Source organism: Pelophylax lessonae, assembly GCF_965119305.1.
Source record: "Pelophylax lessonae genome assembly, chromosome: 10".
NCBI lineage: Eukaryota > Metazoa > Chordata > Amphibia > Anura > Ranidae > Pelophylax > Pelophylax lessonae.
The window spans coordinates 41,702,555-41,716,095 of record NC_138777.1 but is presented as its reverse complement, the minus strand read 5'-3'; the positions used below and the strand labels follow the sequence as shown (position 1 = coordinate 41,716,095).

Sequence of the window (13,541 nt, the reverse complement as noted above, 5' to 3'; positions counted from 1 at the left end):
TTAAAAAAAAATTAGATTTTTACATTTTTTTGGGGGGAATTTCATATAAAAAAATTTGAAAAATATTATTTTTTCAAAATTGTTGCTTTTTTTTAGTTTATAAAATGCAAAAAATAAAAATTGCACAGGTGATCAAATACCACCAAAAGAAAGCTCTGATTGTGGGAAAAAAAGGACGTCAATTTCATTTGGGTACAGCGTCGCACGACCGCGCTATTGTCCGTTAAAGTCACGCAGTGCCTTTAATTGCATAATAAGCCCTGGTCTTTGAGCAGCCAAATCCTCCGGGGCTTAAGTGGTTAAGGATGGGTTCACATATATGCGAATTGGTTGCATTTTTAACAGCATTTAAATCGCATAACATGTGAGTGTGACCGGCTTTCAATGGAGCCAGTTCACACATGTCCGGGGCGGCCACGGTGCGGTTTTGAAATGGGACCTGTGCATTTTTGGGTCCAGTTCAGGTGCAAATTCAGGTGAAAAATTGCACCTAAATACTGTAGGTCAGGGGTGTCAAACTGCATTTCATTGTGGGCCGCATCAGCATTATGTTTGCCCTCAAAGGGCCGCTTGTATCTGTAAGGCTAGATGTCCAGAGCACCCTACTCCCCCCGTACATCAGATGTCAAGAGCCCCATGCTATCAGAAGTCAAAAGTCCCCCACCCTCCCTTACCATACACCCCCTTTACCTTGCTGCCTTGAAAAAGTGGTGGATGAAGATGGGAAGCAGAAAGTGCAAGGTCTGGAAGAGGACCAGAGAAGGGCTGGAGTTTGCTGAGTGCTGAGACCAGGGTAGGGAGTGCTGCAGCTGCACAGAATCTGTATTAGAAGTGCTGTCCTCCTATTTGGTGTGAAATGCTGAGGCAGGGTAGGGACAGAGATGAGCGGGTTGCCATAGCTGCAGGAGAGGTGCGAGGGCCACATGAAATGGCCTGGAGGGCCGCATTCGGCCCGCGGGCCTTGTGTTTGACACGTGTGCTGCAGGTGAACAGAAATGCACAGCGCACCGGACTGCAAACCACAGCTGCAAATATGTGAACCCAGCCTTACTCAGGGTAATTAGAATAATCAGAAATTTCAAACCCACATTTCAGTGGGAGTTTGGGGGCGATTTGAAAGACATCTGTGCGGGTTGCTGCACAGATGTCTATTGAAATTGCCCCCGAAGTCCCCAAAAGTAGTGCAGGGGCTACTTTTGGAAATCTGTGGGGCGCCGCAAAGACGACATCACACTGATTGGGACAGTGCCATTGCCGGCAATAGGTTGCTATTTAGCGTGCAAATTTACATGTCAAATCGCGCCGATGTGAACAGGGGCTAAAACTGGAACACTCAGAAATTGGTGCAGCTGTGCATAGTAGCAGTCAGCTAAAGGAATGTGTGCCATGGTATTCTACAAAGCAAAGAAGAAGAAAGTGGCTGGACTTCCAGCATGTAAAAAGTAGCTTTATTAGAAATCCATTAAAATCGAGGACATGACATATCCATGCAACTCATAGAAAGTTCAGCAAACACATTTCACTCACCTATGCTTAATCAGTGATTCTTTGAAGTGTACTTGTACTTATGAGACACAAGGATAACTTCATTTCAAATAACCTAAATTATATGTATCCAGGTTCTGCGCTACAGCAATATGGAGAAGAAGATGTCTTTTTTCTTTTCTCCGTCTACTGAGATACTGATGTTATGCCTAAAGCCAAGCAAGCCCATAGACCTCTATACAGAGCACCGAAAACCCTGGGAGCAAACCACTGAAAACCCTGGGAGTAGTAGTTTGGGATAGCAGCCATATCATGGGACCTATATACTCTTCAGACTACAGATCCCAATGGACACTGTGCGGTAGGAGGACTGCCCGGGAAAGTTCTTCCTCTTAGCGCCAAGGGAGTTAGAAGGAGAGCACCTTTGTCTGGATTTTTGCCTGCAAGATGGAGACCATACCACTGGAGATCCACGCCTAAGACTGGAACACCGGGAGCAGCACAGCACTGCTCACATCACAGCACCTGCACCAGGGAGACTGGAGCATCCACTCACCCTCAGCTTCCCACTGCTGATCACCGGAGGCTTTTAGGGAGTGCCAGAGGGAGACCGCCCTTCTATAATGAGAGGTTTTTGCAGCATCCTGTGGACTGGTGAGAAGTCTATTCGCTCACTGTTGCTATTGCTAGCAGGGACTGAGCCACTGAGAGCAGGGCACCGCCGCTCGGAGGACGAGGGAGAAGCCGCTCTCCTTCCCGCCGCCGCCGCCGCAGAGAGGACGGACTGGATCGAGGAGGGAAGAACCCGCCGCCGCCAGGTAAGTGCATTAAATTGAAGGGAGCACGCACGCTGCACTCTGCATTGATTGGGGGACAATGCTGTGGGCACTCTGCATTTATTGGGGTACATTGCTGTGGCACTCTGCATTTATTGGGGTACATTGCTGTGGCACTCTGCATTTATTGGGGTACAATGCTGTGGGCACTCTGCATTGATTGGAGGACAATGCTGTGGGCACTCTGCATTTATTGGGGGACAATGCTGTGGGCACTCTGCATTTATTGGGGGACAATGCTGTGGGCACTCTGCATTTATTGGGGTACAATGCTGTGGGCACTCTGCATTTTTTGGGGTACAATGCTGTGGCGCTCTGCATTTATTGGGATACAATGCTGTGGCACTCTGCAATCATTGGGGTACAATGCTGTGGGCACTCTGCATTTATTGGGGTACAATGCTGTGGCGCTCTGCAATCATTGGGGTACAATGCTGTGGCACTCTGCAATCATTGGGGTACAATTCTGTGGCACTCTGCAATCATTGGGGTACAATGCTGTGGCACTCTGCAATCATTGGGGTACAATTCTGTGGCGCTCTGCATTTATTGGTGTACAATGCTGAGGCGCTCTGTATTTATTGGGGTACAATGCTGTGGTGCTCTGCATTTATTGGGGTACAATGCTGTGGGCACTCTGCATTTATTGGGGTACAATGCTGTGGGCACTCTGCAATCATTGGGGTACAATGCTGTGGTGCTCTGCAATCATTGGGGTACAATGCTGTGGCACTCTGCAATCATTGGGGTACAATTCTGTGGCACTCTGCAATCATTGGGGTACAATGCTGTGGCACTCTGCAATCATTGGGGTACAATTCTGTGGAGCTCTGCATTTATTGGGGTACAATGCTGAGGCGCTCTGTATTTATTGGGGTACAATGCTGTGGCGCTCTGCATTTATTGGGGTACAATGCTGTGGGCACTCTGCATTTATTGGGGTACAATGCTGTGGCACTCTGCAATCATTGGGGTACAATTCTGTGGCACTCTGCAATCATTGGGGTACAATGCTGTGGCACTCTGCAATCATTGGGGGACAATGCTGTGGGCACTCTGCAATCATTGGGGACAATGCTGTGGCGCTCTGCAGTGATTGGGGACAATGCTGTGGCGCTCTGAATTGAAAGGGGCATGCACGCTGAACTCTGCATTGTGGGGGCACAGCACAGTGTTTATTGCATTGAAGGGGGCACAGCACAGTGTTTATTGCATTGAAGGGGGCACAGCACAGTGTTCATTGCATTGAAGGGGGCACAGCACAGTGTTCATTGCATTGAAGGGGGCACAGCACAGTGTTTATTGCATTGAAGGGGGCACAGCACAGTGTTGATTGCATTGAAGGGGGCACAGCACAGGGTTTATTGCATTGAAGGGGGCACAGCACAGTGTTCATTGTATTGAAGGGGGCACAGCACAGTGTTCATTGCATTGAAGGGGGCACAGCACAGTGTTGATTGCATTGAAGGGGGCACAGCACAGGGTTTATTGCATTAAAGGGGGCACAGCACAGTGTTCATTGCATTGAAGGGGGCACAGCACAGTGTTCATTGCATTGAAGGGGGCACAGCACAGTGTTCATTGCATTGAAGGGGGCACAGCTTCAAAGTCACGCAATTTTTTTACTGCGTTTTTTGGCGCGAAGCAATACCTATTACATTTTTCTTTTTGCGCCCCCCCAAAAATTTTGAGCACCAGCCGCCACTGATCTGAGACTATACTGAATTCAGGTCAACTGGGACTGTCGTTAAGGTCAAAGACGCTCTTAAAGGGCCCCAATTGTAGCTGGCAGAAGAAAATCCCAAAGGACTGCCCCTACTAAAATAATTATTCTGTAAGCCCCCTTTGTCCCCCTGCTCCTCTGCTACCATCCTCTTTTTTCTTTGGACAGTGCATAGCCAGCTGGTCTAGGACTAGCATCATCGCCATAAATGTCCTCTGGCAGTATGCTAAATTGTATTTTTACCATTGTTAACCCATTTTATACTTGCCTAGTTACCCACCCTATTGGGTAACAGTTTATAAGGTTTGACGTTACTACCTAGTTGATGCCTGTTTACTGTACTTTGATACAGCACTATTACTGGGTACTAAGTTTTACTTTAAGTATTTTCCTGTAATATTATACATTTGTACACTGAACCTGATGTGTCAGAGGGGCTGTGGTTATTGAGAAGTTTGAGGCAAACCCATCCAATCCAGTGACTTTTACAGGGGTAGTGCTACATATATCTAAATCCAAAAACAAAAATGGAATGTATTGCAGTTTACCATCAATGAGTTTTAAATGATCTCAGAAGCTTCTGAAGCTAATGTCAAAATGATGCCATTACCACAAGACCAAAGCCTATCGACATAGACCCTTGTGCAGCTAAAATATCCAAGGAAAGGTAACCTGCAATATACAAAATGTGTTTTTAGGTTTAGATACAATTGAATCTTAAATGGATGCCCCTCACCCTTCCAATACGAACTATACCCCCTTGTACTGCAGGCTTGAAGGTGGATGGGTTTTTTCTATTGGGACCTTTGGAGAAAAAGGGGCACACATGCAGCACAACACAGAACCAAAGACTTATTAAGAAGACGGGAGAGCCTGACAAAGGTCTGAGCTCCATAACTGGGTCACCTTCTAATCTAAGGTAAGTCAGATAGGGTTTAGTTAGCATGGGATGATTAGTTATAATAAAGTTTTTTGAAATAATAGTTACCTTTTAAACTGTCAGTCATTGGTTAGTAGGTAGCATGTACAGTCACAATCTTCAACTGCCTTGCTGCACCCTGGGAGCCCTAAACTTTGAAACTTTTCACAGCCTATACACCCCCTCTCCCCACACACACACACACACACACACACACAAACACCACATTCCATTGTATCCTAGGATGGGTGGGTGTATCCCAGTGACCAGACGCTTATGCTATATAATGGTATTCAGTGACTTCTAGAAATTCCTTTGTCATTTAATGATATTTGGGTGCTCCAAGTGTGCAGCAGGGGCTTTCTGGGAATTGTTGCCAAGCTCTGAAGGCCCTGAATTGTGTCTGATAATAATACGCAAGGTTGGGTTATTGGGTGCTTCAACAGACTGTTTGACTTTAAAATCTTTCAGTTTAAAGACCTCAAAACAGGTGAGGTAACAATACTACAAGCTGGATTATTTGGTGCTTCACCAGACTGGTTGACTTTATATTCTTTCAGTTTGAAGGCACGCCATAATGTCAGATAACAATACTAGAGGTAATATTATCAGATGGCTCAACAGAATGGTTGATTTTAAATTCTATTAGTTTGAAGGCCCCATCATCATGTGAGCTACAGTTACTAGAAGTTGGATTATTGAGTGCTTCAACAGGCTTGTTGACTTGAAATTCTTCCAGTATGAAGGCCCCGGAATATGTCAGAAAACATTCTCGAGGTTGGGTTATAGGGTGCTTCAACAGACTGGTTGACTTTTGGCTCGTTTCCACTGAGCTTTCTGGTACGGTTCGGTTCGGTACGGTACGCTTTTTATGCCGTTTCCATTATGAATGGTACCCTAATTCCGAACCGTACCGTACCACTTTTTTGGTACCCTTTCGTTGGGGTACCAAGCACATTAGTACCATACCAACAGGGTGGAGCTACACTCTGCAGAACTTTGATTGGTTGACAGAGAATCGTCTATCACAGCTTTCCTGCTACACCACAGAGAAAACACACATTACCAGTCCCTGCGCAAATCCTGGAAATTGATTCTCAAGCTGGGGAATCTTGTAATATGGCCTGTGGTGAAACACATGAATGAAGCGTGGCAGCTCTCCTAACCCTCCATGGGATATGAGGCAAAGCAGCTGTACAAAAAATAAAGGAACAGAGCGCACACCGCCCTAGTGTAACACCATTTATTTTAAGTTAATAGAAGCCAAAAAACAGGTACTCACAAACAGATAGGAAGTCATGCATGGAAATAAATATCCCCCGATGATGTTTACAGGGCTCTCTCCTCCTAGCCTCGGTGGCTCAGCTGTTCGTCCTGCACTAGTCAGTGAGTATCGTACAGCTAAGCCAACCGCCTCGGATTACTCAAGGAGACTTGATGTGGTGAGCCTGCGCACGGTCCAGCCGCCGCCGCACACCCTCCAAGAGCCGGATGCTATAGCCGCTCAGAGAAACTGACAATGCGGTTAAGCAGAGAGAGACTCCACGATCGGGACCCAGAGCATGACTTGCATGGGGTTGCTAAGGACAACGTTTCGGAGGCGTAGCCTCCTTCTTCAGATCTCAACCCAAACATTTCCATGCATGACTTCCTATCTGTTTGTGAGTACCTGTTTTTATGGCTTCTATTAACTTCAAATAAATGGTGTTACACTAGGGCGGTGTGCGCTCTGTTCCTTTATTTTTTGTACACCTGCTACACCACACCTATCATGAAAGGGTACTATTGGCAGTGGAAACGCAATGTGTACCGTTCCGAACCAGACCGTACTGAACCGAACCGTACCGTACCACTCAGTGGAAACGAGGCATTTAAATGCTTCAGTGTGAAAGCCCTGTTTTATATGAGATATTACAATACTAAAGTTTTGGTTATTGGATACTTAACACATTGATTGGCTTTGAGATCTTTCAGTGTGAAGGCCCCAGATTACGTGATATAACACTACTAGAGGTTGGGTTATTGTGAGCTTCAACAGACTTGAAGACTTTCATTTTTTTTTTCTATTTTTAAGGCACTAAAAAAAAAAAAACAGATACCAACACAAGAGGTTAGGTTACTGGATTTCTCAACAGACTGGCTGACTTAAAATTATTTTAGTTTGAAGGCCCCAGCATCATGTGAGTTAACATTACTAGAAGTCGGGTTATTGAGTGCTTCAACAGACTTGTTGACTTGAAATTCTTCAGTATGAAGGCCCCATATAATGTGAGATAAAATTCTCGAGATTGGGTTATTGGGTGCTTCAACAGACTGGTTGACTTTAAATTATTTCAGTGTGAAAGCTCCAGTTTATGTGAGAAAACATTACTAGAGTTTGGGTTATTGTGAGCTTCAACAGACTTGTAGACTTTAATTTTTTCCAGTTTGTTGGCCCTGAAAGAAATTCAGATAACAATACTAGAGGTTAGGTTATTGGGTGCTTCAACAGACTGGTTGACTTTAAATTCTTTCAGTTTGAAAGCAACAGGATAATGTGAGATAACATTACTTGAAGCTGGGTTATCCAGTGTTTAAAGATTTGTTGATTTTTTTTCCTGTGTAAGCACCCTGGATTATGTAAAATAGCATTCTCAAGGTTGGGTTATTGGGTGTTTCGACAGACTGGTTGACTTTGAATTCTTTCAGTGTGAAGGCTCTTGATTATGTCAGATAATGTTCTCGAGGTTAGGTTATTAGGTGCTTTGACAGCATTGATTGCTTTTAAATTTTCTCTGTGAAGTGTAGTCTGTTCCAAGATCATCAGTCTCCATCCAATGATGTCTCACACTGCAGAAAAGAAAACAAATATGACCATTTTATCACATCAAAGATTATTAAGGTATAACTGCAAGCACTAGCAAATAATTTCCATGGCCGCATTACAGCTCAACAAACATACATTAATGTCTAAACCGCTGGCAACAAAAGTGAGTACACTCCTCCCCGGTGTCATATGACTTGTTAGTGTTACAAGGTCTCAGGTGTGAATGGGGAGCAGGTGTGTTAAATTTGGTGTTATCGCTCTCACTCTCTTATACTGGTCACTGGAAGTTCAACATGACACCTCATGGCAAGGAACTCTCTTAGATCTTAAAAAAGGAGGATCTTAAAAAAAAGAATTGTTGCTCTACATAAAGATGGCCTAGTCTATAAGAATATTGCTAAGACCTTGAAACTGAGCTGCAGCATGGTGGCTCAGACCATACAGCGGTTAAACAGGACAGGTTACACTCAGACCAGGCCTCATCATGGTCGACCAAAGGAGTTGAGTGCACGTGCTCAGCATCATATCCAGAGGTTGTCTTTGAAAAATAGACGTATGAGTGCTGCCAGCGTTGCTGCAAAGTTTGAAGGGGTGGGGGGGTCAGCCTGTTAGTGTTCAGACCATATGCCGCACCTTGCATGAAATTGGTCTGCATGGCTGTCATCCTAGATAGAAGCCTCTTCTAAAGATGATGCACAAGAAAGCCTGCAAACAGTTTGCCTAAGACAAGAAGACTAAGGACATGGATTACTGGAACCATGTCCTGTGGTCTGATGAGACCAAGATAAAGTTATTTGTTTCAGATGGTGTCAAGAGTGTGTGGTGGTAACAAGGTGAGGAGTGCAAAGACAAGTGTGACCTGCCTACAGTCAAACATGGTGGTGGGAGTGTGATGTTCTGGGGCTGCATGAGTGCCAACATGTACTGTGACCAGAGAATACTAGATGAGAACTTTTATAGAGCCATAAAATAAGTTTATGTATCCCAAATCAATAAGAAAGAAAAAAAAAATAATTACTGATAAGAGTAACAAAACCAGTTGAAGCGCATGCCCAAATTAACTGCATACATAGAGTTAAACAATGGAAAGGGACAAATGAGATACAAATCCCCTTGTTGGTATAAATAGAAACATATCATAATAAAAGGTTTTAAATCATGAAAATGTGTTATGTCCCATTCAAAGTTTAACCCATGCGGTATGCGTGTCTTAAACTGAAAAGAGTAGTAGTTACCCCTCTAATGACTTTTGGATGTTTCCCATATGAGTGTTTTTTGCTAGCACTGGATCCATTTGGGGAGTGTGCGGTCGTTATTGGGCTATCATGGTAGTCTTTGAACATTAAATTGAGTTTTTTAGGCTTAAATATATACCTTTATCTTTATATCTATATTTATATTTATTTTCATTTTTGTATTTATTTTCATTTACAAATAATGACTCCATAATGCCCAATTGCAGTGTAGCTCCTCCTTTTGTATACATTGGGATTTGTGGCTTTAGATGATGATGATATCTTGACAGTGAAATTGTTATGGTCGTCCGTTGTTCCTTTTGTTTGAATATTTGTTCTCATATCCCTTCTTGTGTACATAAGGTGGTCCATGTGATGTATATACATCACGCATCATGAATGTGAAAGGTATTGTGGCTTTAACATGTATTTTGTGTATCATAAAATCTTTCATTTAGGTATGTTTGTATGCTACTAAGTTGCGTCTACATTTATATTATTTGTTTTTCAGTTTTTTCTTGTTTTTGTTTTTTTTTTTTTTCTTAAATGCATTTTATTTGGCATATTTTATTTGTATTTTGTCGATAATATTTTTTTTTTGTCTCTTGTTCCTGTATGATACTTACTTTTTATAGTATTTTTGGATATTGTGATTATGTTCTTTATACAAATGTTTTTATTGGGTGCATGGAATGGTCATGCAATTAGTTGGCAATTGAAAATGCATGTGGTTTGTGGTGTGTTTTTTTCCTCAAGCTCAACACCTTAAGCGCCGGTTCACATTACCGCGACGCTACTTGCAGGGGCGACCTCCGAGATCGCAGTGCGAGCAGCGCGCCGCGACCTCGGAGCGGCCGCCACGGACTTCATAACATTGAAGTCTATGGCGGTCGCCTCCTGGTCGCCCCAAAGAAGCTCCGGACCCTTTTTCTAGGTCGGAGCGACTTGTGTCGCTCCTATTAGAACGGGTCCGCAGCTTCCCTGTGGGAGGCGACCAGGTCGCCTCACAGGTCGCCCCAGTGTGAACCGGCACTAAATAATGTGTTTTTGCTATATCGATGTTGTGAACAAACACCCCGTGTCGTCTGAAACGTTAACCTGTCTACCTGTCTTTCTCTGGTATCCACATTACAGCTCAACTAGAATAAAATTGTCACAAAACTTTTAGTGAGAACTGTCAAAGGCTGTGATTTACCAAAGTAGTCATTTTTTATTTAGCTCTTTGATATTGTGTCCGTGAATCTCTTACTGAGGGCACAACGGTCCTCTTTATACCACCGGCTACATTCATTATCATTTGGGAGAAGGATGGTTCTATCCTTTTCAAACAACATTGGATGCACATGTATGTGAGATCGATTTCTACTTTCTCCAAAAACTATTGGAACCTCTGATCACTTCTTAAATCTCTCACTAGTACTTTGGGGAATCCTGCAATATATGCATCCTTACCCATTTTAATTCCATGCACATGCATATTTGAATGCAATCAGACCGGTTTCTTCTATCTTTGACAATTACACCCAACATATGCTAATTAAAAGCTTCCCTTTGGTGTAGCTTACCGTTATCTCCCCCATCGATTTCGATTTTTATCGGTACAAATGCACATACATCAAACAATTTGATTGAATCGATCAAGTTTAAAAATAAGGATCTTTCTAAATATATTAAGAATACTCTGAAAAAGCTGGAGCCTGAGGAAATACTCATTGTGAAATGCGTAGTTCCAGCAACTTCTTGTATCTTTATATAGTCCCTGTATGGGCTCTCTCAAATCTAAGTATCTTGTTTGATGTACAATGTATTTATACAAAATTGTAATGAACATGTATGTTTATCTGCTTTGATGTATTTCCAATAAAACCTTTTTATCAACTTTTAAATATGGACTGAATTTGGAAAGAAAAAAATTATTGATCTATTTTTTCTCTTTTGGCATCTGTGGCACATTTAAATTCCCCTTGGTTCCACCTCTGCCCTCCTTTCTGGACAGGGTTGGTAACCCCCCTTTTCTCTTTTTACAATGCTGACTATCATTGCTGCCTATTAGTGCTCATCAGTGCTGCGTATCAGTGCCGCATATCAGTGCCCATCAGCGCTGCATATAAGTGCCTCCTATCAGTCCCTCCTCATCTGTGCCCATCAGTGCAGTCTATTAGTGCTGCCTCATCAGCGCACATCAGTGAAGGAGAAAAATTACTTATTTACAAAATTGTATAATAGAAACTAAGAAAAACTTCAACATTTTTTGTCTTTCTTCTTTTTTTTTGCGAAATAAAAAAAACCCAGGGGTGAATTAATACTAAAATAAAGCTCTATCAGTCTAAAAAAAAAAAAAAAAAAAAAAAAAAGATAAAAATTTAATTTGAGTAAAGTTATTCAACGTGTGAAAGCGCTGAAAGCTGAAAATTGGCCTGGGCAGGAAGGGGGTGAAAGTGCTCAGTATTGAAGTGGTTAACCACTTCCATACCGAGTCATAGTAATATGACGTCGGCAAGGTGGTTGTACAGATCCGGGCTGCCGTCATATGACGTCCGCCCGCTCTAGCTGCTACTGCGCGCCCCCGGGGGCGCGCAGCGCAGCGATCAGGGATGAGGCTCGTCCCTTGGACATAGCCCATCCCTGATCAAGGTAAACAGCCAATAGAAATTGGCTGTTTACCATGTGATCGGCTGTGTCAATCACAGCCGATCACATGAGCGGCTCCAGCACAAGCCGATCGTTCTTTCTGCAATGCGCGCCCCCGGGGGTGCGCAGAGCAGTGATCGGGGACGAGGCTCGTCCCTCGGACAGAGTCGATCCCCGATCTAGGTAAAGAGCCAATGAAATTCCAATCACAGCCGGTCACAAATGTCAACAGAGAACACGGTAACTAGCTGTCACCGTGTTCTCCTCCTCACACACTGATCCTGTGTGAGGAAGAGAGTGTGGTAACAGCTAGTTACCGATTACAGTGCACCCCAAACACACTGATTGCCCCCCCCCCCAATAAAGAGCACCTGTCACTAGCCCATCAAAGTACCCGAGTACCTGTCACCAGCCCATCAGGTACTCTGATGACAGGTACTCGGGTACTCTGATGGGCTGGTGACAGGTATTCAGGTACTCTGATGACAGGTACTCGGGTACTCTGATGACAGGTACTCGGGTACTCTGATGACAGGTACGCAGGTACTCTGATGACAGGTACGCAGGTACTCTGATGACGGGTACGCAGGTACTCTGATGACAGGTACTCGGGTACTCTGATGACGGGTACTCGGGTACTCTGATGACAGGTACTCGGGTACTCTGATGACAGGTACTCGGGTACTCTGATGACAGGTACGCAGGTACTCTGATGACAGGTACGCAGGTACTCTGATGACGGGTACGCAGGTACTCTGATGACAGGTACTCGGGTACTCTGATTAAGGGTACTCGGATACTCTGATGACGGGTACTCGGGTACTCTGATGACAGGTACTCGGGTACTCTGATGACAGGTACTCGGGTACTCTGATGACAGGTACTCGGGTACTCTGATGACGGGTACTCGGGTACTCTGATGATGGGTACTCGGGTACTCTGATGACAGGTACTCGGGTACTCTGATGACAGGTACTCGGGTACTCTGATGACGGGTACTCGGGTACTCTGATGACGGGTACTCGGGTACTCTGATGACGGATACTCGGGTACTCTGATGACGGATACTCGGGTACTCTGATGACAGGTACTCGGGTACTTTGAGTACCTGTCAACGGAGTACCCATCATCAGAGTACCTGAGTACCTGTCACCTACCCATCAGAGTACCCGAGTACCTTCCACCTGCTCATCAGAGTACCTGACGCCTGAAGTACCCGAGTACTTGCCGCCTGCTCATCAGTACCCATCACTACTCATCAGTACTCATCAGTACCTATCATGTATCAGTACTGATCATCAGTACCCATCAGTACAGTATCACCTATCAGTATCAGTACCTATCACCTGCCTGTCACCTGCCCATCAGAGTACCCGAGTACCTGTCACCTGCCTATCGGAGTACCCAAGTACCTGCCACCTGCTCATCAGTACCAAAGTACCTGTCACCTGCCTGTCACGTGCCCAACAAAGTACCCGAGTACCTGTCACCCTTCATACAGCCACCATGTCCAAGTCCAAAAAGGTTTATATACGTCCTCCATTTAAACCTAAATGCCGGTGTTATGGCAGCAGATAGCTGCCATAACCCTGGTATTTTTTTAAACGGTGGACGGTTGGCTTTCCGATAACGGTGGTCCCAGCGGCGGTGCCCAACCGCGTCCGGTCCTTTTCCCCGCTTACCGGACCCGCCGGCAGCGGGGAAAACGATCCGGTCCCGGATCCTCACAGACAGGATGTCGAGTGAGGGCAAGCTTGCCCTCACTTGACTCTATGGTCTTGGAGGACCGGAGCTACGGAAAATGTAGGCAACCGGTTTAAAGGTCCTTTTTTTTTTTTTTCATTTTATATAATAATTTTTTTTTTTCCTATCTTTTAGTGTACTTGTGAGATCTGAGGACTTTTTG

The 13,541-nt window shown here is 44.4% G+C and overlaps 1 protein-coding gene and 1 long non-coding RNA gene across 2 annotated transcripts in view; one reads left to right on the top strand and one right to left on the bottom strand.

The window, feature by feature from the left end:
• LOC309565207 overlaps positions 1-13,541 on the top strand; it is a 1,884,446-nt gene that overhangs the window by 1,054,539 nt on the left and 816,366 nt on the right. The window lies entirely within an intron of this gene.
• Positions 7,662-13,541, bottom strand: part of LOC309565205 (high choriolytic enzyme 1-like) — a gene marked incomplete at its 5' end in the record, with an annotated part of 59,442 nt that continues 53,562 nt past the window's right edge. The window contains one exon of the mRNA XM_082270007.1: positions 7,662-7,792. Coding sequence (XP_082126133.1) covers positions 7,788-7,792 — 5 coding nt within the window. The 3' untranslated portion in view covers positions 7,662-7,787. The remainder of the gene's footprint in view (positions 7,793-13,541) is intronic.